This window comes from Malus sylvestris, chromosome 2 (genome assembly GCF_916048215.2).
Source record: "Malus sylvestris chromosome 2, drMalSylv7.2, whole genome shotgun sequence".
NCBI classification, from domain to species: domain Eukaryota; kingdom Viridiplantae; phylum Streptophyta; class Magnoliopsida; order Rosales; family Rosaceae; genus Malus; species Malus sylvestris.
The window spans coordinates 29,431,034-29,457,009 of record NC_062261.1 but is presented as its reverse complement, the minus strand read 5'-3'; the positions used below and the strand labels follow the sequence as shown (position 1 = coordinate 29,457,009).

General features: G+C 36.7%; 1 protein-coding gene across 1 annotated transcript; it reads left to right on the top strand.

The window, feature by feature from the left end:
* Positions 1 to 6,735: 6,735 nt before the first annotated feature.
* On the top strand, positions 6,736 to 15,578 carry LOC126613745 (pyruvate kinase 1, cytosolic-like). Its single transcript, XM_050281330.1, has 16 exons — positions 6,736 to 6,931; positions 7,368 to 7,464; positions 7,732 to 7,829; positions 8,067 to 8,222; positions 9,130 to 9,207; positions 9,849 to 9,980; positions 10,411 to 10,491; positions 10,724 to 10,795; positions 11,035 to 11,124; positions 11,606 to 11,750; positions 11,989 to 12,077; positions 13,326 to 13,421; positions 13,592 to 13,659; positions 13,946 to 14,045; positions 14,693 to 14,752; positions 15,256 to 15,578. The coding sequence occupies exons 1-16, from the start codon at positions 6,863 to 6,865 to the stop codon at positions 15,406 to 15,408; spliced, it is 1,584 nt and encodes a 527-aa protein (XP_050137287.1). The 5' UTR covers positions 6,736 to 6,862; the 3' UTR covers positions 15,409 to 15,578.
* Positions 15,579 to 25,976: the final 10,398 nt, after the last annotated feature.

Sequence of the window (25,976 nt, the reverse complement as noted above, 5' to 3'; positions counted from 1 at the left end):
AGACTTCATAGTTTAACACGCAAGGGCATAATTCATCCCTAACTGATCAAATAATCACTTAAACGGGTATACCACTTCCGTCAGATTGTAGTGAACGCCTCAAAACAAGTTAAGAGGGTGTTCCGTGATTTGGAACTATTTGAACCAGTCCATGTAATTCTTTGGGAACTTACATGTCAATCTCCGTATCTATCTTCATGGAGAAAACACTAACCACATTTCATCATGTTGCTATCAATCACAAAACGTTTGAAAGAAACCTTGCGTCGTAAGGTGTGCATCATATCACACTATTTCATTCATCTCATAATGCTTCCTTTCCCACTTGTAACACAATGGGGTTACCTTGGGCAGTGTAGGAACGACATGTCCAATACACACTTTGGTAATGATTTTGACCTGAATTGTAACTTTAGTTGTCCAATCAGTTCTACATTGTCACTTAATCAACGGAACACGGTTCGATATCGTCGTTTTTCATTTATGTAGGTAGCTACCATATAAGTGAAAACATCATCGATGGTAATCTCATTTCAATTCCGTTTAGCTCATCCAAACTAGTATACTGGACCAAGAACTTCAAGTCTCGGGAGTAATCCGGATTAATCTCATGAGATGGAAATGATTTGAGACAATGATCGAGTATGGATTCATTGTTGTGCCGTGTCTTCCTCTTCTAGGGAAGTGAATTATACGAACCGAATGATCTGTCGTGCTCTAGGCCAAGACAAATTGATTGGCTATCCGTTGGTATATCGGACCGTCTAATAGGGGCGTCCAAACCGTCCAACAGGGGTGGCACACCATCTAGGGATGTTGACTCGACGTCCGTTAAGTACGTCTATCCTTGTAGGCATGTTTGCAACTGGTATATGATCTCGTCGCTTTAGCTAAATTAGAGAAATGCATATGGAGCAACATTCTGAAACCTAGAATTCATCGCATTTACTTATCACACTTGTGCGGTACGGGGATCGAGATGAGACATAGTGGGCAATGTCCACGCAAATTCGTGCCGTTCTACAGGAACGTTGACGTTCTTATCTCCCTCTAACAGCGAGAAGACTGTCTCATTAAAGTGACAACCCATAAATGAGCAGTAAAGAGATCGCATACAAGAACTCGAAAAGAGCTAGTGTGAAGGAGAATCATGATCGACAAAAGATACACATCCTTTTTTGAGGACCCATATTAGTACATTACGGCAATGCAAATTGGCACATGGAATGCACACCCAAATGCGTAAATACGAAAATCATCAGGTTCGTACCCAGTAATCAACTGTAACGTCATATAGGTTAGGTGGTAATGGGCCATAAGGCGGACCAACATAGCTACGTACAATATTGCATAGCCCTAGGCAGAAACTGAAAACTTAGTACATTTACCAAAATCCGGGCGATTTTTTAAATTGCGCTTTATGATCGCTAGGCGAAGCTATTTGAGGTGAACATGGGAATTCGATGTTCAATTATAAACCCAAAATACATGCAATACTTTATTGAAAATCGTCGATATAAACTCTCCGGCATTATTCAGTCTTTTGGACCTTAAGGGAAAAGTAGGGTGGTGAACCCTTAATCGGCCATGAGGTTTAGCAGCAATGTGTGTGGACAAACATGTGACCAGTTTGTCGATTCATCAACCAAAACCATAAGTATTTATATGGTCCGCATTTTGGTTGGATTAGTCCACATATATTCCCTTAAATCCACTGTAAAAAAAAAAAGAGTCGTTTTGTATCTTTGCTAGGGATGATTTAGAAATCAAATTTCCCAAAAAGAGTGGGTTTTGGCAAAGTGTGCTTGTAGGCACAAGATCCTTACTTCGAGTAAGGAGATGCGTTGTAGCATCATTGTTCGACCTAAGTGTCCCAAAAAGTCGTGCCAAAACAAGTAAACTGCTCGAATCACCTGACTCTAGGCCGGCCACATATGACGTGGTCCCAGTTGGGAGACAACTTATTGGCCCCCAATCAAAGCTTCGGGCTCATTTTTTGAGGTAGTGCAAAGATATTTCACTCTATTTTCTTCAGTGGTTTCATTTATGATCATTGTCATCTCGAATATCCTTAAAAACTCAACGTCAAGGAGAATTTAAAGTCCTTTAAATGGTGATTCAGTACCATTCATACAACGAGGAGCGTGCCAATGCTCTTAATCAGGTTGGATAGACCTAAAGTCATTGTTAGAGATGTGATTTAGGTGTAAAGTTAGTGTGCGTAGTACACATTTATCCAGACAACTAACTTACCCACATTCTTACCTAATCACGTGTTTAATTGAATCAGTCACATGTATTAAGAAACATGATTCAATTAACTCATATTCGAGGACAATATAATAAGATTATCCATAAGTAAAACATACACCAAAAGTGAATCCAAGAACATGGAAAAATGTTCACAAAGTAAACCAAAGTTACTAGGGTGGATTCGGGCAACAAGGCCATTTATGTTAAAATTCTACTCTTGCAACGATGCTTGGTGGAGCAAAATTAGTCTCACATATTGACTACTAGAATGGTTCTCCTCAACAACATTGGTAGGGGCACGAACATGTGCATAACCAATAGTTTATTCCATCGATACGGAAGTAGATTCTGCAAGGTTGAGGTTCGAGAATATTATCCTTTATTCTTGAAGTTTTAGGTCTTAGGTGCCAATTATCATGCTTCGGGCATAATGCCACACCTTGGCAAGCCCTGATTCTACCATAAGTTTTTGGTAGTAATCAGATACGAGAATTTGGTAAACTTCCGCTTTTACACTTGTTACTTCATGAGCGAGTTAGAAACATAGAAGGATGAGAAAAGTATTCTCTAGTCAAAATTCGATTGAATTTATAAACTTCAGAATTGTACTCATTCATGGACGTAATCATGGTGTGCTTTAGGTAATGTCTTTCATGATTAGACAGTTCATAGGAGTGAGCCAAAGAGCCATGGAATCCTAATTCGAGAGGTATTTCAGTTTGTAATGCTTCGGGCATAAGTCTTCGAATGAAGATCATGGAGGAGGCTTATTCAGCTCTTCCTTGCCATTGTTGGCTTCAATGGTTTCTCAGCTTCTTGATAGCCAAGTGGAGATTCACATCTTGTACCCCACATAAAGTAGTTTCTCTTAGAAATGTCCAAATCAGGAAAATCGAATTTGTTACGGTTCGATAATCCACTGAATTGGAAGGAACAAGATTGTGATTGGTGCTATGGGAATGAATCATCCATAAGCATCAAAGTTAGAACATTTGAGTTCTAAGACATGGTTTTCATGAAAAAACGTCGGGTTTGCATAGGTGTATTGTTTTATGAAAACTTTAGGTTTCAAAGGCACTAAATTTGAAACAACAGGTTCAATTTAGTTTATGAATGTTTAGTTCATAAAAGAGAGGTTCCTGCAAGAACACATAATGCAATATACAACTACGTGTAGTGGATTTGAGGTTCTTCGGGAACCCAAGTGTGAGAGCTTTGGGACTACGAAAGTAAGTCAACGGTTCAAAGTATAAAAATAAATTATTGAACGTTAATGTCCAAAAGTGATCTTCGGGTCAATAATTTAGGATTCATTATCAGATTAATGGACTGTAGGTCACTTTTAATTAATTCAATAAATCGGGCCATGCATGGTCGATTGTAGAAGCAAAAATAATATTAGAATAATATTATCGGGTCGAAAACATAGCCCAAAAATATTTGGGTTGGGTGTCGTGAGCAAAAAGGGTGCTTGGGGGTGGCCTACATGCCACGGGTTAGGGGGTAAGCCCAACCGTTAAAGGCTGGCTTGAAAAGAGGTGGCACGGGTTCAGGCTTTAACATGTTTGCTGGCCTGTGGGTTCGCATGGGAGCTAAACACACGGGCAGACGACTTGTGATACGGGAAGTGGACTGAGGCATGTGACACAGCCCAATGGGTTACACACTGCTGCGGGCTACGGGCAGGTATGGGACAACGGTCAAAAAAGAAAAAGAAATATGGGTCAGTGCAGCAAACCCAAAGGGTGCTACCGTATGATCAACTCGACTGGGCTTCAAGCCAGTGGTGGTCCATGCAGGTCACGGTGGGTGTTGCAAACCTGTTTTTTTGTTTTTCGACATAGGTAGGGTTATACAAACCCTTAGATTTGCTTCTAATTTTATTTTATACATTGACTCACATATATCACATAGCAAAAATTGCGTAATGCATGAAACAAATATATATATTGACAAAATATAACATATACAATATACATATCGGAAGGAAAATATAAACATATGGGGTTCATGCATCATGGGGAATGTTTTCATACTTCATGGTCGTTTCAAATATCTTACTTTATTTTAATTGTACCTGATTGGCAAAAAATAACAAGAGCCTTTGAATTTGTAGAAGATCCTTCTCATAAAGCCGGAATTGCATCTCCAATGCGTTGTATCACATTCAACAAAAAAAATTGAATTGAATCAATAGCATGTAGATCAATTCAATAAAATAATTAATTAATCATAAGAAGAATGATTAAAACGTAATACTCCCCTAATTGAAGAATAAATTCTCTTGTTAGCGCAACGTCAATAGTGTGCTGATAACGTGTTGTAGGCATAATTTACTGAATAATTATGGAGGCCATAGAGGGAGAAAGGTGTAGCAATAGTAGAGAGAAGAAGAGAGAGATGTGTAATTGTGGGGGTGTGTTATTCCACCCCATTGTGCCTTTATTTATGGTAGTAAGAAAGGTTAATTCCTTACCCTTTAGGATTACAACATTTAATAAGTAATCTACTTCTAATAGGAATATAAGATACATTCCAAGATATACTAGGATTTACATAATCGCATTCCTAATCTAATAGGAATGCAACAATTTTGATATACACAATTAAAATGTTGGCTTAAATGTCAAAATGGTCTCTGCGTTTTACTCCTTTGGTTAATTTAGTCCCTATATTTTTAATTTTGCCAAATTGGTCCCTGTATTTACAACCATTAGCCAATTCAAACAATTCGTTAAAAGACAATTAAAATTGGCATGTCTTAAATTGCATAGTACTTAAGTGCATGGAATCATTAATGTCTAAAAGTGATCTGGGCCAATAATTTTGGATGTCTTGTCAGATTAATGGATTGTTGGTTACTTTTAATTAATTCAATAGATCGAGACCATACGGGGTCGATCGTGGAAGCAAAATAATGACATGCGGGTCTTATTAGCTTCAATTGGCGGCAGGCCAAGTGACAAGTGAATTATAGTTTAATTAGCGTTAACCAAAACATCCCAAAAATTAAATGGGTATGGTTATGAAGCAGGAATGCCAAAAATTGGCATTGGGTTGGGATAACCTAGCTCAAAGTTGCTGGAATTGGGCCAAAAATAGGCGTAGGGAAGCAAGCCCAACTTACACTGGCTTGGGCTGTTGTGGGACAAAGCCTAGCATGAGCTGGCTTTGGTTTAAGGCCAGAGTAATGTGAGCCCAGCAGCTTAGAAGCTGCTGGCAAGTGAGCCGAGACGCAAGGGCTAGCACAGCAGCACATGGGCTGTTGTAGGCGGGCCATGTGTGTATGGATAAAGCCCAGCAAGCATCAGGCTGGCTGGAAGTGGGCCAGGGTGCAAGTACAAGCCCAACATGGCTTCAGGCCTGCTGGAATGGGCTAAGGGCTTCGGGCCCGTGGAAACCTTACCCAGGCCAAAGGGCCTGATTGTCGATGTATGCATAGCAAGCCCAAAGGGCTGTTATTGTTGGTCTAGACGTCAAAACGACGTCGTCCAGTCACGGCTGCTCAATAGGCTAGGTTGCAGGCCAACCAACGTGGCTCGGCGTGTGGTGGTGACATGGCGTGAAGCCGCAAAAAATCCCAATATTTTTTTTCTTTTTTTTTTCGACTCTAGGGTTTGAAAACCCCTAATTGCTTCTAATTTATTTCGATGCTTTGACTCACAAATTCCACATAGCAAAAATTGCGTAATGCATGAAACGTGTGTGTGTATATATATATATCAGAAGGTAAATATAAATGTAGGGAGTTTATACATCATGGAGAATGTTTTCATGCTTCATGATCGTTTCAAATATCTTACTTTATTTTGAAAGAACCTGATTGGCATAAAACAATTAAGCCTTTGAATTTGTAGAAGATCTTTCTCGGAAAGCCAGAATTGCATCTCCAATGCGTTGTATCACGTTCAACAAAGAAAAATTGAATTGAATCAATAACATGCATATCAATTCAATAAAATAATAAATTAATCATAAATAATGATTAAAACGTAATACTCCCCTGATTGAAGATCAAACTCTCTTTAGCGCAGTGTCAAGAGCGTGCTGATAACATGTTGTAGGCATAATTTACTGAACAATTATGGAGGTCAGAAAGAGATAATGGGTGCGGCATTGTGCCTTTATTTATAGTACTAGGGAATGTTAAATCATTACCCTAATAAAATTACATCTCTAATAGGATAATATCTAATCCTAAGCAATATCCCAAAATATCTCTAAATACACTAGAATTTACGTAATCACATTCCTAATCTAATAGCAGCGCGACAATTCTACAAAGAAACTTGTAATCTCACACTTAATTCAATCTCAATAGAAAGCATGTAGTTCATAACCGCCTTTCATTTCAACGAACCCCGTGATCCATAACGGTACATTATGATGAATCATGATTGGGAGTTTCCCCACGCTCGTGTCTAACTGCCTCGTGTCTAAATGCCGATATCACCAACCAACCACATGGTCGCTCATAAACTAGTAAGTAGAGTAGGAAACTCCACTAAACAAATCTCGCATTCTCAACTCAGACACCACACAAAAAAGCATTTGCAGTTGCAGTCGCAGACGCTTGTCGTCGTCTTCTTCTCCTTCGTCAGCGGCGAAAATGCATTCGAGTCACTTGCTTCTGGAAGAGCCAATCAGGATGGCTTCGATTCTTGAGCCTTCCAATTCTGTAAGTTTTTCCAATCACTCTAATCTCTCGCTTCTCTTTGAAGTCGCTGTTACTTAGTTTGTTTCTTCAGCAAGTGACGAAGTTGCATTGTGCTTGTTTCCCGAGAAAATGAAGGGATTGAAAAGAAAATAAACAATGCCTGGATTTCTGCCGCATTACCTGTTTGGCTGTTACTTAAAACTAAGTTCAACTCTCTGTGTCTGCGGGTTGTGGCTGGAATCTGCATTCCTTCTTGGATTTTAACTTTCGTGATTTGTTTGGTTTCCGAGAAAATGTGAGAATCTGGATGGTGATATTTCTTATTAGAGAAATCTTTACTTCCAACCAACCAGGATATTTTCTCTGAATTTCTATGGGTTATTTGGTGAATTTGTGGCCGTGTTGATGTGAAGGACTTTGAATGCGCGACTAACTTTGATGAATGCTAAACTTGCAGACATTCTTTCCTGCAATGACAAGGATTGTGGGAACACTTGGTCCAAATTCACGATCCGTTGAGACAATCTCTGGTTGCTTGAAGGCAGGAATGTCTGGTATTATCCACCTGCTATGTTTGATTTTCATGATTCGTCTGTCTGACTATGAGTTGCCAGCTTCTTGTTTTTGCTAGCTCCCTGTCTATAATACTTTAGTATCTATCTTCCAATTACGATCCGTTGAGACAAACTCCTTTTTGGCGGTTTTTTTTTATACGTTCCGATTTGAATTCCTTTTTCTTTTTTTTTTAATTTTATACGCCATTGATTTTACTAATTGGAGTGTATAATTTCCTTCACACACACCTCCCCATGTATACATAGTGGCACGTTTTGATTTTTCATGGGGCGATGCTGAGTTTCACCAAGAGACGTTGGGAAACCTGAAGGTTGCAATAAAGAGTACCAATAAACTTTGTGCAGTAAGCTTTCCATTCTTATGACCTCTGCATTTCGTCTCTAAATTATCTAACTGTATAATGATCCTAAAATTGAACTTTTAACTGTGCTTTTGTATCTGCATTATTTAATTTGTTATGTTGCTTTCACTAAATCACCTTAACTTGCAAAGGCTTCATGTCGATTTACTTACCTTCTGAGTTACCTTCATGTGAACCTTTGGATATGTATGCTTACAGTGTATTTATCTGTTTTTCCAGGTAATGCTAGACACAGTGGGTCCAGAGTTGCAGCTAGTGAATAAAAGTGAGCATCCCATATCTCTCCAAGAAGATACCCTGGTTGTCCTGACACCTGATCAAGACAAAGAGGCCACCTCAAATCTACTACCCATAAATTTTAGTGGCCTGGCAAAGGTGTCATTCTGAATATTTTCTGGATTATCTCTACGAAAGACATATATCTTGCTATATTAGAATCCTCGGTTCTATTGGATCTACAGCGATGAGATTTGCTGTGCCAATCTATTTCTTTGAGTGAATACGAACTATGTAACTGTTTTTGTGCTTACCAAACTCAGCTAACCCTGAAAGAGACTGACTTATTATTCTGACATCAATGATGGACAGGGCTTATGACGCATTGTTTGTTTTTCCAATGAGCATCCATGTTTTTCAGTTGAACCAACCTCCACTCCCACCCACACACAAGCATCACATTCTAAGTATAATTATTCGGCAAAATAATCAAATAGGGAATAACTTAGCCATTTGTGATTATAACGATGATTTCTATGTTGACCAAAACACTGTGCATCTACGTATTTGACGAAAATGAAATGACTAAACCATTTCAAACATATGGGACTTTGTGCTGATTCTTTTGTTTCTTTTAGTTCATGAAATTTTGCTGTATTTTAGATGCTTTAGTTCTGGTACGGATTCTATGGAATCATTGAGAGAGACAGAGAGAGAATTCAGTTAAAAAGTTTGTGTTGATTCTTTTGCTTCTTTCAGTCTTGAATTTTTTCTGTATTTTAGATGCTTTACTTCTGGTATAGAATTATTGTACACAGAGAGACAAATAAAGCTCGGGCCATCCATATCATATCATGCCACAAGATTTTGGAGGAACCAATTCATCTTCTAGTTTCAGGAATGATTTCTTGGAGGAACCAATTCATATAGATTGATTTTGACTTCCTGATCTTGATTTTTGGAAGCTTGTAGAACCATGTTTGGTTCTTTATATTTATCTTACAACATGTCTCACATTACATTGGCATTGCTGCAATGAGTTTTGAGTTAAATTTGGTCTTTGCAGGCGGTGAAGAAGGGAGATACAATTTTTATTGGTCAATACCTCTTTACGGGAAGTGAAACTACTTCTGTGTGGCTGGAGGTAAGGAAATATCAGAGATGAGTTTCAGTAATTCAACTCCTTGCCTAGTTAGATATGCATTCCTTGTCACATAGTTAGAAGTTAAAACAAGGAAGTAGCCACTTTATTCATTGCTTTTCTACCTTTTCCAATGAAATCTTGTTTATATAAGGAAGAGAGGGAACAGATATTCTGAGAGATACGGAATGCTGATATTCAACTTTAAATTTTTTTAAATTTATAGTACAATTTAGACATACATTTGTAATTAGGTGAAGCTTTGGTAGCAGAATAAAGCTAAAAATGAATGCTATAAACTTGATAGAATCTTTGGCAGTGGAACCTGTAGTCTCTCAAGGCCCGCGACTGTTTACATATATGATATTTATAGGGGATCATTAGAAGTTATCAATTTGAAGACTGACCTGGGTTCTGAAATTCTAATGTATATAAAACCTCTAGGAACTCTATATTTGCTACCTGCAGTATGGTCCCGTGGGCCTTATCTTTTGTCTATTGCTTCCATTGGATTTATTATGAGCCTCCATCCATTCGGTTGGCAGATGTCTTTTGAAGATACCCTCTGCGTTCTTTTTACATAATATTCTCAGGAAAAAGAAATGATTCACACGTTATTGTAATGTTTTGCTTTCACAATGCAGGTCACCGAGGTGAATGGTGAAGATGTGGTTTGTCTCATAAAGAATTCTGCTACCTTGGCAGGGCCGTTGTATACTTTGCATGTCTCTCAGATTCATATTGATCTGCCTACACTTACCGATAAAGATAAGGAGGTTAGTTCCTGTTGAAATCACAGTACTAGATGCTAACATAATTAGATCCACCTACAAGCCTCAAAATTGAATTGTCTGCTTCTTGTCTGCATGGATTCACTAACTAGTGGATTTCAAATTTTCACGCTATCATTAATTTTAGCGTTGAAATTCAGAAGGAAATTATGGACCCGGTTATTAGATGGGTTTGTGGATTGTTTGGTTGGTAAGAAACAATCGATTTTCTTCTTCTTCTTTGGGATAAGATTAGTTTGTTCTCTATAGGTGGTAAATTACATTGCTTCTAGGTCGATGAGGTAACTTTTAATTCATTAAAATCACTCTGAGGAAACTATATACAAAAAAAAGTCGTTTTACTTTCTATAAAAGGAGATCTATTCTTACGTGAATTGCTTAGTTAATGTGTTTTAACATTTTATTAATTTTTCAGGTCATAAGAACTTGGGGTGTTTGTAACAACATCGACTTCCTCTCATTATCATATACGCGTCATGCTCAAGATGTTCGCCATGTAAGGATTCTTCATGACAGGATTTCCTGTCTGTTATGGTCTTGTGTAATAAGATATAAAGGAAATTTGTTTCTCCCTGTTCATCCTTAGTTTATGATGTGGTTAACTAGTATTTAGGGCATAATTCCCTGCGTATTTTATGTTTCCTTCTACTTTTGATAATATAAGGAGAAACTAAGTACCCTTTCGTTATTATTCTATTATAACATCAGCTGTTCTTCCTATTATCCAGGCCCGTGAGTTTCTTTCAAAGTTAGGTGACCTCAAGCAAACTCAGGTTTTTGCAAAAATTGAAAATGTTGAGGTGAGTTTCTTTGAAAAGAAATACAAAAACTACTAATATTGTCACCATCAGGTTTGGATTATGGATACGGTTACAGACTTGACACATGGGTTCCACATTTGTGGGAAGCCCTCTGTATTTAGGCCGTAATGGTGGTAAGGAATATGCTTGGCAGAAAAGGATCATGTGTGACTGACCAGATTTCCAAATGTCATACTTGTGCTTGGATGTGAATTAATTTGTGTTCTCTATTTTCGCAGGGATTACACCATTTTGATGAAATCTTGCAAGAAGCTGATGGTATTATCCTCTCTCGTGGAAATCTGGGGATAGATCTCCCACCAGAGAAGGTAATGTTTCACATCTCAGAATTAAGTAATCTTATGTCCTTACATAAACCGAACACTTTGGAAGTCATGTTCTTTATGTCTTTACATAAACTGAATGAGAAATTCATTGTCAAACAGTCTACATGATATACCGTATTTGTAGGACTTAAGTGAGAACCATGTGTGGCATCATCAGCATATTATGTTTGTATTCATGGTTTATATGTTGGGTATACGGTGTACCTGCACAAGTTATATTCTGGTATGGTTGGACTTTTGTTCTGGAGGAAGAATTAAATAGTTACTTATCAAATGTCGATATCCTCTGATGGTGACCTGAAAGCTGGGTTACTTACAGTACTGAGGATTGGGAAAAACGTGTTCTTTTAGCACGTGTGTTTCCATGCTTCAATGGATGTGTATCTTTATACTTTTAGTTGGATGATATTTTTTATAATGATGCTTGAATATTCTGGTAATACACTCTACTTTGATCTTCCAGGTATTTTTATTTCAAAAGGCTGCTGTTTACAAGTGCAACATGGCTGGAAAGCCAGCAGTGGTAACTCGGGTTGTGGACAGTATGACCGACAACCTAAGACCTACTCGTGCTGAAGCAACTGATGTTGCCAATGCTGTACTGGATGGTAAATTGCTGTCTTTTGACGTGAAATATGCTCCTTTGTGTTACTTTTGAAGGGTTCCACCATCTCATTTATTCTTTCATGTCATCACTTAAATATTTGCTCTGCTAGTGTTAGTAAATATCATTAGTATTGCAATACTCCTGTTGCTTGAGCTTTATTAAATAAGTTAATGTTATCATAGGATGTACAAGAACAACATGTGCACTTATTTACCCACTTTTCACTTGTGTTTGTGCAGGAACTGATGCAATTGTTCTAGGTGCAGAGACCCTGCGCGGTTTGTACCCTGTTGAGACGATCTCCATTGTTGGAAAGATTTGCTCTGAGGTAACTCCATTTCTGTATTGTCGTAAAACTCTCTCTCTCTCTCCCCACCCCCCCCCCCCCCCCGGGCGAAAAAGCGAGAAATCTTCCAGTTGTAGCATCCCTGTGTTTTTGGGATGATGCCGGAACCAAATTCAAATATAATAAATAAGCCCGTTCAATTACTAAGAACCACATGATTCAGATTATTTATTCCAATTATGCAATAAATGCATTTTGCACATGTATTTTAGGATCCTTGATTTGGAATCTCATATCACATGATGAATGAATTGGGCATCATGAATATATAGTGTTTTAATTTGAGTCTTTTCAATGATTCATGTGCCAATGGTTCTGTGGATGAGTTAATTTATGAGCTTTGAAAGTTTACGGTGAAAGAAGTTCTCACAATCTCCTTCTTGTGGTGCCAAAAGTTTTCTAATTCCTCTATTGGAGTGATTCCAATACACCTTTGGTGCAATGCCAAAGGCTGGAGTGAGCCCATATATTTCTTTTCTTCATTTCTCTTATGATTGTCCTACAACAGTTGAGGCTTTTACAGACGTGCAGTTTCAAAACTAGTGTTGAAGTAGCATGGTTTTTTCATCCTATTAGTTTTCTCCTTTCTGAGGGTGAGTTTGCCATAGGCTGATGTACATTTAGGAAACTCCCGTTCTTCTTATATTGGGTCATTGCTTTATTTTTAATCTTTTTCAGCTTTGTTTTCGTGGTTCTCTGAAGCTGTGATTCATAACTGACTTATATTAGCACACTGAGCATTATGTTCTCTGGTCTTATCGTTTCTGATCTAGAATTTGATGATTTCTAGCATAGATGCTACCAACTCCTAATGCCTAGGAGTACATTTGATGTCAAACCAATACCAGAATTTATATTTAGAAGATAGAAAAAGAGATATATCGAGGAGAATTTAGAAGAAGATTGCTTAGGGAAAAGATTTATTTAATCAATCGTTCAAGTTTGTAATAACCTAGCCCTACTGCAAATAGGAATGTAATCGCAACCCGAAGAGCAACAGGAAAGAAACAAAAGAAGAATATGAAATAAAACAGGATATAAGATTCTGCATCAACATCTTTTGGTGGAATTAATATTGGTAAGTTGAAAATGGTCATGGCTATTCTGTAGTCTCCCTCTCATTTGATCTTCAACAGTTCAAAGTGGCTGTAGAGTGTAGAAATACATGTTTCATATGACAAGACAAAGTTCTGAGTTCACTTATTTCTTTTATCAAATTACTGTCTGCAGGCGGAGAAAGTTTTCAATCAAGATTTGTATTTTAAGAGGGCTGTCAAATATGTTGGAGAACCAATGACTCACTTGGAATCTATTACTTCCTCTGCGGTAGTTTTCTGCTTTCGGTGTTTTCCATTTTTTTTCTTCTCTTTCTTTTTATTGTACCATTTGCCTGTTCCCTGAAGAGATGTTGCTAACAGAAGATTGTACGAAGGATAAAATTTATTTCGCTACAAAAGGAAAAATATTATTAAAAAAAAAAATTTATCTTCTTCTAGGTACGTGCAGCCATCAAGGTGAAGGCCTCTCTCATTATTTGCTTCACTTCATCTGGAAGAGCAGCAAGGTGAATTTCTCTCATCTCTTCTTCTACCCGCATATGTATATATAAACTAAAATTCTTAGGGCCCGTTTGATTACCATTTCGTTAGGAAGTGGGTAAGGCTAATGGGATTCAGTTTCGTGTAAAATTTTAGTTTCCTGTTTGAAGTTCAGTTAGATGTACTTTAATTGTGAAACATAAATAATAGAAGTTTTTCTTTGATAGTTTACGATGTTAGATACAATTCTTTTGTAAATGTCATGTTCACTCTTGTGCATATACCGGCTTTGATACTTGGGCATTAGTGTAGGCTGATTGCAAAGTACAGACCAACAATGCCTGTCCTTTCTGTTGTCATTCCTCGGGTCCAGACAAATCAACTCCGATGGAGATTTTCTGGTGCATTTGAGGTTTGTTGCTCACCTGATTACCTTTGGTTTTTATACACTACCAAGTTTATTCTTTCAAGTTTCTTCTAGATGCTATAGAATGCGTCCACTAATGTTTTATCCAGTTGGGACTTAATCCCGGAGCAGTTACTTTGTTTAATGTTTTCTTCCTCCCTTTGTCCCTCCACTTAAGCATGCATGGCGGTAGATTAAATCTTGAGCCTCCCCACCACTGGGTTTTGAGTTGGATGCTCTATTTTATGATGGTATCAGAGCATGTAATTCATCTGCATGTCAGGCCCAATCGCTATACATGCTCCACGTTACCAAATATTGACTGATCCACATGTTTGACTCCATTCATTTCCAACTGAAAATAGAAATCCCGCATCGGGAATTCTGTGCCTTGATGACAAAACACACGCGCGCGCAAACACACATTTTGATATCTTGAGCCTCTACAGTCTATGCCAAGTGCCAATTGGTTTTGGGTTGGATGTTATAACTTTTAACATATATCTCTTACAAACTGAAGATTTAAAATTGAGAAAAATGATTAGCAGACAATCGTATTGTTTGACTTATTTTTGTTTCTTTGTGATTTACATTCTCCAACTGAATTTGATGCACACAATATCCGTCTTTTTCTTATGATGAATATTTGGCAGGCAAGGCAATCACTCATTGTTAGAGGCCTGTTTCCCATGCTAGCAGATCCTCGACATCCAGTAAGTATTATTCTGTTTCATTTCTGATTTTGTCCTACGTACGTAAGATGCATCCTGTTGATTGCATATATAGGAGAAAGCAATGCTTAATGCATATAATCATCACATGGTTTCCCAAATGTTTCCTTTCGTTAAAACTGATTGATTTGGGTTTCTCATTCACGTTGAACTTCTTATTATCATCTTATGCTGCCCTAATGAATATAGTTCAAAGACCGGGAGTGGAGTATCATTGTCCTTGTAGCACAGAAGACTTGCGTAGTAATATTAGCGAAATTCTAACTAGTAGATGTCGAAATGGTTAACATAAGATGCCTTTTTTTCTCTCTGAAAATGTTTTGAAAAGAGGAGGGGAGGCTGCTTGTAGGGACATGAGTCCGTTATAGTTGTTGATTAACTTCAGTTCATCTCATGATGCATGTTCTTTTGAATGCTTCACTACCCATGGGATCAGGCTGAGACTGAGACGTTTCTTTTTCTTCCCTGCCCTATCTCCCCTGCAGGCTGAAGCTACAGGTGCAACAAATGAGTCCATTCTGAAAATCGCTTTGGATCATGGCAGGGTCGCTGGTGTCATAAAATCACATGATCGTGTCGTAATTTGCCAGAAAGTTGGCGATACTTCTGTGATCAAGATCATCGAGCTTGAAGATTGATAAAATTTGCCAACTTATTTTACTTGTAAGTTCTCCATGGCCTATACCACGCCCTCTTTCCCCAAAATAAGCAAAGATACGTGGTACTTGATAAACTCTTGATTGAGTTTCTAACTCTGTAGTTAAATTATCTTAAACTTTTTATTAAGGGAATAATCTCCCTTATTGTATGTTTTTGCTCCTCTTTGTCTTAATTTTGTTGGTTGTAACAACTTATTTACACCTTCTTTTTATCTCTCACACACCTTTCTCAGTTTTTTACCGTCAGATCGAATGAAATGAAGTTTAAATGACAGAAATTAACAGGGGTATGTGAGATGTAAAAATTAATGTATGATTAGCACCACCGGTTAAAATTTAACCTTCTTTCTCTTTTTTATGAGTTTAAAATTTGAGTAAAAATATCAGATAAAATAATTTAATTTTCCATCTAAGACCAAAAGAAAGAGCACCCATCAAGTAATCTAAAAATAGCTAAACAAACAGAGAACTATCTCGTTGTATTTTCTTATAGAGAATAATAGTTGACTGAAAAAAAACATTTCCTTCACTATACACACCCACACAATATTTTTTCACACACAAAACTGATTATGGGACTAAATCAATTGTAATAGTTGTCAAACGCCAAATTACTTTATTTTATAGATGATTTGTAATTTTCCTAAAAGCCATTATTTTCACATCATAGAAATGTTTTGGTCATTTGGTGACCAAGGAATGTATGTTCATGTACCCTTGGATTTGATATTGTTTATGCACAAAATTAGGTTAATCTTGGACCAATTTAGATTCGATCGCAAAACGCACAAACATAAGAATATAAGAATGTATCGTGGTTTACCTTGAATTGGCATTACATCAATGTTGGATGGTGAAGTTTCTGCCTTCACTATGTAAATGTAGGTTATATTTTTTTTTGGTAAAAAATGTAGGTTATATATATTGTACAAGAGGTTTGTTGCCTTTGAAAGTGTAAAGTGGCACGGTTGGCTCTCTCTAAAGTAAGTGTGAAAGATCCCTTTTATATGACAAGAGTTTCTCTCTTCTTTTACATACTTTATGGGCTAAGTAGTGGCCAAACCATAGTACATCATTTAACATGAATGAAGAATAAATTGATGCGGTTTTAACCGTTTTAATGAATGACCATGAAAGGTGAAGAATTGTGTTGTTATCGGTACTCCAAAATGTTATTGCGTGCTCATTTCAACTATATTTTCTGTTATATTTTTATATGTTTGGAGTGCAAGATGCTTGGTGGAAGGGATCCACAAAGCATCCCTTTCCTAAAACGGAAGGCGTGTGGGATTTTAGTCCACGTCTGCCAACGCTTGCCAGCATGTGGACCAGATGAGGTTGAGGGTGGGGCCCGCGAAGTTGTGTTTTAACAAAGTCCAAAGACAATGAGCTTTTATCGAAAAAAAATTAAAAAAGACAATGACCTTTTATTTCGACATGTCAAAACGTTGACTGACTCACTGACAAAGATTACTTTTCAATAAAATAAATAAATAAAAATTTAACCAAAAACTCTTAGTACTGTTTACTTTAACGAAAAACTACATTTTTACACTAAAAAATCAATCATGGTACTATTTATTTACCCTTTATTTTGTTCTTATCGTTAAAACTTAAAAATTTCAATCCATTTTTATTAGTTTTTCTTAAAAAAATTAAAAATTTTAAAGACAAAAAGATTAGGGAAAATGATCCTCGCCAGATTCTTTTCTTAGGGATCCTAGAGATTTCGTGATCGTGCGGTTCATATTGCGGTTAGAAATTATTTTAAAATTTAAAATTAAATCTAAATAATACCTAATGAAAACTGATCGTATACATATGATAAACTGTCATGATCACGGGATCTTTAGGATTCTCAAGAAAATGATCCTCGTAAACTTTTCCAAAGATTAGGGCTCTGGTAGCGGAAATAGTAAAACAATAAGCGCCCCGAAGACACACAGCTGCAAGCAGCGAAACAAAAGCAGAGATAAAGTCAATATTAATTCCTTCAATTATGGTGACGGATGACTTGCGTATGGGGCAAACCCTACACAATGCACACATTGACAAATCCAAACCCCCTCAGTTTATACCCAAAAACAAAGAACAAAAAAGTTTAAAAAAAATTAGCACCAAATGATGTATTTATAATCTTTTTATGTAGATGAATTTGAATCGCATTATTGCTAGTCTATTATGAAGCTAAGCCCACCCAGATAATATCGTTTGTTAAAAAAAAAAAAAATCTTTTTATGTGAAAAACGAAATTACAAGCACAAAGAAAAATGCATACCATCACAACTACTGAAATGGTCAAGTTTCATTATTTGGTCGATATGTCATCCATATATGATCGATTTTTCATTAACTTTAAATTTTGATCAGTTCAATAATTGAAATTTGTGAATTTATCATTTATGGAAAATTGTCAATTTTTATTTTGTAGTTTTTTTTTTTTTTTAAGAAAAACATAAATTACAAAGAGAATCCTCTTTGGTAGCCAACCTCATTAGAAAGGGTATGCATTCAAATAAGCTTGTGAAAAGAAGAGTGTCTCACTCTCACACCTGCCAACTCATTCTCTACAAAGTTGGCTTCCCGATATATATGACAAAAAAAATATTCTAAATATGCAAGCAAGCTCTTGAATATTGTCCACCAAAGTGTGACAATGCTAAGGATTGTAAATAGCAATGTTAACATCATTAAGAAAGATCTTCTAATCTCCCTCCACCTCCAAATTTAGAAACCTCTTTGACAAAGCAGTAGTAGCCTATCAACCAAAGCATGGTCTTATGTAGAGGTGGCAAATCAACCCATTAAGTTGTTAATGGATCCCCGTTAAGATCCGTTTAATTTGATAGTACCACAATGTGTATGTGAGGTTAGTAGTGGTGATGATGGTTTAAGGTGAAATCAAACTAAATACCCCTTAATGGGTACCTATTAAAAACCCAATAAATTAATTTGCCACCTCTAGTCTTATCCGGCAAGGATATTGGACTTCTTGAGCTTTTGATCCCTCAAGGCCCTAAATATTAGAACAATCCACCATTTTCATTGTGAGTTTGTGAGAGACCAATCAACATTACGAAGATCTTGATCATAAAGACAAGAAGCTAAGGCCATCTCCAACTGAAGGAGGGCCAAAGGGCCATGTTTAGCCTTATAGCCCTTCAAGAAATTATATTTTAATGAACAGTGTCATACTATATTTTATATCATCTCCAACCGAGGGGGCCAAAGGGACATAGGCTAAACATAGCCCTTTGACAAAAAAAAACCTATATCCAACCAAGGGGGTCAAAGAGTCATAGGCCAAACATAACCCCTTCAATAATTTATTATTTTAATTAAATTAATATGGTTAATTAAATTAAACTACCATATTAAAATAAGGTTTTTGGACATATTCTGACTGCCACTTGCCACAATAATGAAGAAAGCGTGATATTGTTGCACCTACCACAAAGTCAAGCTTGACATTCAGACACTTGAGGGCTGGGCTAGAGGGTGGGTTGGAAATGGCCAACCCCCTAGCTTGATTTGGGTGTTTTGGCCCGGTGGAGCCCACAAGCACATTGCCCTATCCCTCAGTTAGAGATAGTTTTCGTGTCATTCTGAGCTATTTTGAGCCCTATAGCCCTTTGGTCAGTTGAAGATGGCCTAAGCGCTTGTCCATAACCTACTTAAAAGCTCAAAATTAGTATAGTTGTCATCTCCTAAACATATTCTTTTCATAAGGGTATAGCGAGAATCTAAGATACTTTTTCATAAAGGAAATTGTTTTTTGATAAATAATAACAAAATAGACACTTAGTACTACGATCTAATAATATCTTTATTTACTTGTAAACAAGAAGTTTTAGATTCGATTCTTGTCAAAGGCGAATTTGAACCACATTATTGCTAACTCATTGTGAAACGAAACCCCCTCTATTTCTTTTAGTGCGGATAATATCGTTTGTTAAAAATAAAATAAAAAACATCATAGTGGTTTCGCAAGGCCAAGGCCCAATTAGGCTCATGGCCCAAATAAGTCTAAAATAAAAACAAAAAAATTCAAAGAAAGAAAAAGAAAGTGTTTTTATAAAAATAAAAAATAAAAATAAAAATCTGATTGCTTAAATTTGTAGTTGAAAACATGGAAATTCCAAAACTCAATTAGGGTTGCTATTAATGTGCAGCTGCATTGACTAAAGTAGGTGAAGCCTTCACTTGCCTTGTGGGTGAATTAAATCATAACAAACGTAAGCTTCACTCTATCTTTTTCTATAAATTAAATTACTAAAACTAATTTTCTTCTTTCTTTTTCACGTTAAAAAAAAACTATAAATTTTTCTTACACGATACGTGACGTTAAAATTATAAATACATTTTTATGTTTACTATGACAAAATTGGAAGGTGTTCCTTCTAGCTGTTTTTGTTTTTTTTTAATTTAAAATGCAGTCCACTTTTTGGGGTTTGGAAAGACTCACAAATACATTTTAGTCTGCCTTGACCACCATCATGCGATTCACCGACACCAGGAATCGAATCCAGGATGTGCCGTGTGAATACGTGCCTGGAATTCTTCTCCAACCACTGGGTCACCCCATGGTGGTTTGGATTCTGCTATTTATATGAAAAAAGGATATGTATATTAATTTTATTTTTGGTGAAATAGGTAAATTAATTGGACAATAAATAGCATACATGCATCTTTGAGAGCATATCCAGCAACTTTTGACCCTTGTTGATTTTTTGTGTATATTCCTGTAATCTTGGGATTCTTAGTTTAATATGTTTTTTATGTAAATTATTTCTTTCCTTATTGATATGATTGTAAGATCTTATAAACCCCTCCTTGAGAGATGAATAGAACACACAATTATTCCAAAAGAGCATTTTCTTCTTGGCACTAGAGCCTAGGTTAAAAAAAAATAGAAGTTGCGCACTGTGCGCAGAACTGAGAACCACCAGCACATCGTCAGACCAGCGAGCGACGCCGTCGTTGCTAACCCGAGTTCACCGAGCATATCGTTGCAGCCACCCACCACTACCCATTGTTGCATCACGTGGCCACAAACCGAGGTTCAAAACCCAGAAATTACCGCTGCAAATCCCGATTGAGAACCACCACCTGTGTCTGCAATTCTATCTGCACCGGAGACGAGACTTGCGAAATGGCTGCTAACCATCTTACCAATCTACAGCCCAACCCGTGTTCTGCAAAACTATGTTTTTTGTGATCTGCAATTTTCTTTATCGTGTTTCGAAGGAAGTCTGCTTCGAAGGAAGTCCACATGAGTAAGGAAAGGAAAATGAAGAACCAGGCATAAGGAAAAAGGAAAAAAAAATAAAATAAATAAAGAAAAAAGGAGAAATAAAAAAGGAAAAAAGAAAAAAAGAAAAAAAGAAAAAAAAGGAACAAAGAAAAAAAAGGGGAAAAAAAATAGATTGTCTTTTTTTGGGCTACTGTTTGTTTTCCAGGGGTCTCACATTGTTAACCTAGTTGGTTTGGAATCTTGGCCCTATCAATCACCTCAGACGTTGCACTTAACTCACGCAGAGCAATGACACTCTGGACTCGTCATCCCCGCTATAATGAGTCGTGTGCATTGATTCCCAAAGCTAAGGTAGCTTATGAACATACAAACAACGATGGTAAAGCTTTAAAGGCTTATGCATCTGTTACGAATAATACATGGATAATTGATTCTGGTACTACTAAACATATAACTTGTGATTCTAGACAGGTACCAACCCTAAAACCATCCATCAAAACTGTTGTAAGTGCTGCCAATGGTAATCTTACCCCCATTATTGGGGAATGCACTGTCTCCCTTTCAGATACCCTTAATCTTGATACTATGCTTGTTGTTCATTATCTTGATTATAATTTATTATCTATTACTCAAATAACCGTCGCCCTACATTGTCTTGTTATTTTTTGGCCTTCTTTTTGTGTTTTTAAGGATATTTGGACTTGCAAGACGATTGGTTATGGTATCAGAAAAGGGAGGCTTTACTACTTGGAGATGACATCGAACAGTACCTAGATGTTGACTCAAGCTCTTACTGTCAAAAGATCTCAGGGGGAGCAGAATAAATCTTCGAAGGTTTGGTTGTGGCATCGTCGACTTGGACATGCTTCTTTCGGTTATTTACAGAGGTTGTTTCCTAGCCTATTTGTTAAGAATGACGTTTCTAGCTTTAAATGTGGTGTTTGTGAACTAGCTAAAAGTCATCATACTTGGCTTCTGTCCAGTTTGACAAAAAGTTATGTTCCATTTATGATAATCCATTATGATGTTTGGGGACCATCTAAAATTGGTGCTTATTGGTTCGTTACTTTTGTTGATGATTGCACACGTATGACTTGGGTTTGTTTGATGAAGTCAAAAAGTGAAGTTACTTCCTTGTTTTGGCAATTCCACAAAATGGTGCAAGTATAGTATAAGTCATAAATACAGGTTCTCATGAGTGATAATGGTGGGGAATATGTGAACTCTGAACTTCGTGCCTTTCTAGATCATCATGGTATTGTTCATCAAACTACATGTCCATACACTCCATAACAAAATGGGGTTGTAGAGCGCAAGAACTGTCATCTTCTGTAGGTTGTCCGTGTTTCCTTACTCGATGGGCGTCTCCCGTTATCCTATTAGGGATAAGCTCTCACCTTGGCTGCGTATCTCATTAATCGTGTTCCATCCCAATCAATTGATTTTTAGACACCTCTTCAGGCCATTTCTTCACATTTTGATGCTTCTGCAGTTCCAAATCTTCCACTTCACGTGTTTAGCTGTGTGGCTTTCATTCATCTCCATAAACAGCATATGAGTAAGCTTGAATCTCGAGCCTTACGGTGAGTGTTTGTGGGGTATGCCTCTAATAAAAAGGATATCGCTGCTATCATCCTCCTACACAAAAGTTGTTTGTCACTGTGGATGTTGCATTCCATGAAAACGATATGTACTTTGCCCATTCTAAGTTTGCACTTCAGGGGGAGAATCAGACAGAAGTTTAAGCTTTTGATTATACTATTCCTGATGTGAATCATTTAGGTTTAAGTGGTGATGTATTTGAAACAAGTAGTGATGATTCACAAAAACATAATGATGTGAATCATTTGGACTTAAGTGGTGATGTATTGGAAACAAGTGGTGATAATTCACAAGAAAATAATGATGTGAATGACTTAGAATTAAGTGGTAATGCCTTGGAGTTAAGTGGTGATTATTCACATGAAAACAATGTTGATGAACCGACACCGCCGAAATATTCATTGCCTTCCTCACCGTTGGACAACTATTTGCCAACCTCCTCACCATTGGACATCTCATTGTCGCCAACTACCTCACAGTCGATCCATCACCCTTGAGCCCCAATAACCATAAGCAATCGTCTTCGATCCTGGATGCACCACCACCACATCATCTCCCTAACTATGTCAACCGATGTATTCTTAAACTTACTTACGAAGCTGCCCTAAATGTAAAACTAGGTACCTGGTGAATAGACCCAACCAAGAATCTAATGTGTTTTACTCATTAGGTAATTATGTGTCTACTAGCCACCTATCAGAATCAAATAAGTCATTTGTGTTTCAATTATCTACTGTATCTATTCCTAACAGTGTGCATGAGGCTTTAGCTGATCCACGTTGGCAAGCAACAATGAATGAAGAATTGAAGTCGTTGAAGAAGAATGCTACCTAGGAGATCACGAACTTGCCAGCTGGCAAGAAACCTGTGGGATGCAAATGGGTCTAAACTAGTCAAGTACAAAGTTGATGGGACAGTGGATCATTTCAAGGCAAAACTGGTAGCAAAATGGTACACTAAAAAATATGGAATCGATTATACAGATACATTTGCCCATGTGGCCAAGATCAACACAGTTCGTGTTTTGTTGTCCTTGGTTGTGAATCTTAATTGGCCCTTACAGCAGTTTGATGTGAAGAATGCCTTCTTGCATGGAGATTTGATAAAACAAATTTATATGGATCTTCCACCAGAATGTGGTGCTCTGGATAAATACAAAAGAAAGGTATGCAGGTTGAAGAAATCCTTATATGGTTTGAAGCAGTTCCCTCGAACATGGTTTGGAAGATTCACAAAATCTATGAGAGCATTTGGTTACACACAAAGTAATTCCAATCATACTCTGTTTTTGAAAAGACGAAATAGGAAGCTTACTACACTCATTGTGTATGTAGATGATATGGTTGTAACAGGGAATGATCCAGAAGAACGTGCAGCCTTGCAAGGATACTTGTCTACAGAATTTGAGATGAAAGATCTTGGATCCCTAAAATATTTTCTAGGGATTGAGGTGTCGAGAAACAATTATGGAATTTACTTATCTCAGAGTAAGTATATTATTGATTTGCTACACGAAACCGACATGTCCGCTTGTCAGCCAGTAGCTACACCATTAGAGGAAAGATTGAAGTTTAGTGTTGATCCTAATCAAGTACGAGTTGACAAAGGGAGATACCAAAGGTTAGTAGGCCGTTTAATGTACTTGGCACACACAAGACCAGACCTTGCATATGCCTTGAGTGTAGTGAGTCAATACATGCATAATCCTGGAGAACACCATATGAATGCAATGATGCGGATTTTGAGATATTTGAAGGGAAGCCCAGGCAAAGGAATTTTGTTTAAAAAGAATAATCATCTTAGAGTTGAAGGTTATACTGATGTAGATTAGGCAGGATCAGTGGATAATAGACGCTCAACATCAGGTTACTTTACATTCGTTGGGGGTAACTTGGTTACATGGAGGAGTAAGAAACAAAATGTGGTTACCCGGTCTAGTGCAGAAGTTGAATACAGAGGTATGACCTTAGGGATTTGTGAAATTTTATGGTTTAAGCTTTTACTAGGGGATTTGAGTATAAAACATGATCAACCTATGAAATTGTTTTGTGATAATAAAGTTGTTCGTGACATTGCACATAATCCAGTACAACACGATAGAACAAAGCATGTTGAAGTTGACCAGTTCTTCATCAAAGAAAAATTGGAAGGGAAGATAATTGAGGTACCAACAATAAGAACGGAAGATCAGTTGACATCTTCACAAATGTTGTTTTAAGTCATAAGTTTTCAAGTTTCCTACACAAGTTGGGCATGTGTGATATATATGCACCAACTTGAGGGGGAGTGTTGACTTTTTGTGTATAATCTTGTAATCTTGGGATTCTTAGTTTAATATGTTTTTTATGTAAATTATTTCTTTCCTTATTGATAGGATTGTAACATCTTATAAACCCCTAATTGAGAGATGAATAGAACACACAGAGCATTTTCTTCTTTTCTAAGTTTGGATTAATTTCCGTATAAGGATTAAAGTGTTATTCCTTACCCTAATTTGGGTAAGAATTATTTCGTGTAAGGAAAATAATTATTTTACATGGATGGTTAGGAACTAATTGTTTGAAAATTTAAAAATGGTTTTTTAATTTTGAAAATGTGCACAAGGTTTTATGCAACTAACACAGATTACTAGTTTCCTTTTTGACCCCAATTACATGCGAAGGAAAACAGGGTTCTTTCTTTAAAAAAAAAAAAATAGGAAAATGTGAATGTAGAAATTGAGCGAGGATGCTCACCAGATTCTTTTGTCAGGATTCCAAAAATTCTCAAATTATATTAATTTATTGTACATTGTAGGGTTAAAATTATTGTAAAGTTTTTTATTTAAAATTGAATATAAATAATATTCGAATAAAACTGGTCGCACTAACTACGATGAACATATATGGTTGGAGGATCCTCAGAATCCTCACAAAGAGGATCTAGAGAGGGGAGGTGGATTGTTTGCCCTCCCATTTCCATACTCTTCTCATCCCCTCATGTTTGTGTGGTCACGGTTAAGCCACGTCAACAGTTTATATTGATTTTTTTTTTAGAAATAATAAAACAAAAAATAATAGAAATATAAAATGTTGACGTGACTTAACCGTGACCACACAAACAGGAGATGATTGGAAGAGTATGGAAATGGGAGGGTAGATATTCCACCTCCTTGGAGAGGATCCTCTCTCATAGAAATTGTAAATTTAAAATACAACAATTTTTTTTTTAAAAATCTTTTACTATTAAAATTTTAAATCAATTATATTATTCAAATTTCATATATAGATGCAAGTGGCATGTTATCATAATGGTGGAAATATGTTGAGTTCTTGCAAGACGACATGGGTTCGAACTTCGTCGATGGCTAATTCTAACATCTAATCAATAAAATCTATCGTTTGACAAAAAAAATATAGATAAACATTTATTTAGCATCCATATAAGTTTCATATATAGATATATATTTATTTAGCATCCATATAGATATGAAAATGAATTATCGCTAAATTTGGTGCAACTCTGAATTTACAGAGAGATTCTTAAGTGTGTCGGAGACTTGAGAATATGGCCTAATAATGTATATTTTTTAATTCAAGATCAGGACATAGAGTGCTACATAATTTGGCGCATAGAATGTGATTAATTTTTATATGATCGGTAGCCATAAGTAACACATAAATGAAAACTATCTCTTTTAAGTATGATTCAA

What these genes read in the sequence shown, in the direction of transcription:
- LOC126613745 (XM_050281330.1), top strand. Translation starts at nt 6,863, where the DNA reads ATGCATTCGAGTCACTTGCTTCTGGAAGAGCCAATCAGGATGGCTTCG. An exon ending in TTGGAAAGATTTGCTCTGAG is followed by an intron (nt 12,078 to 13,325) that starts GTAACTCCATTT and finishes TACTGTCTGCAG; the next exon opens with GCGGAGAAAGTTTTCAATCA. An exon ending in TAGCAGATCCTCGACATCCA is followed by an intron (nt 14,753 to 15,255) that starts GTAAGTATTATT and finishes TCTCCCCTGCAG; the next exon opens with GCTGAAGCTACAGGTGCAAC.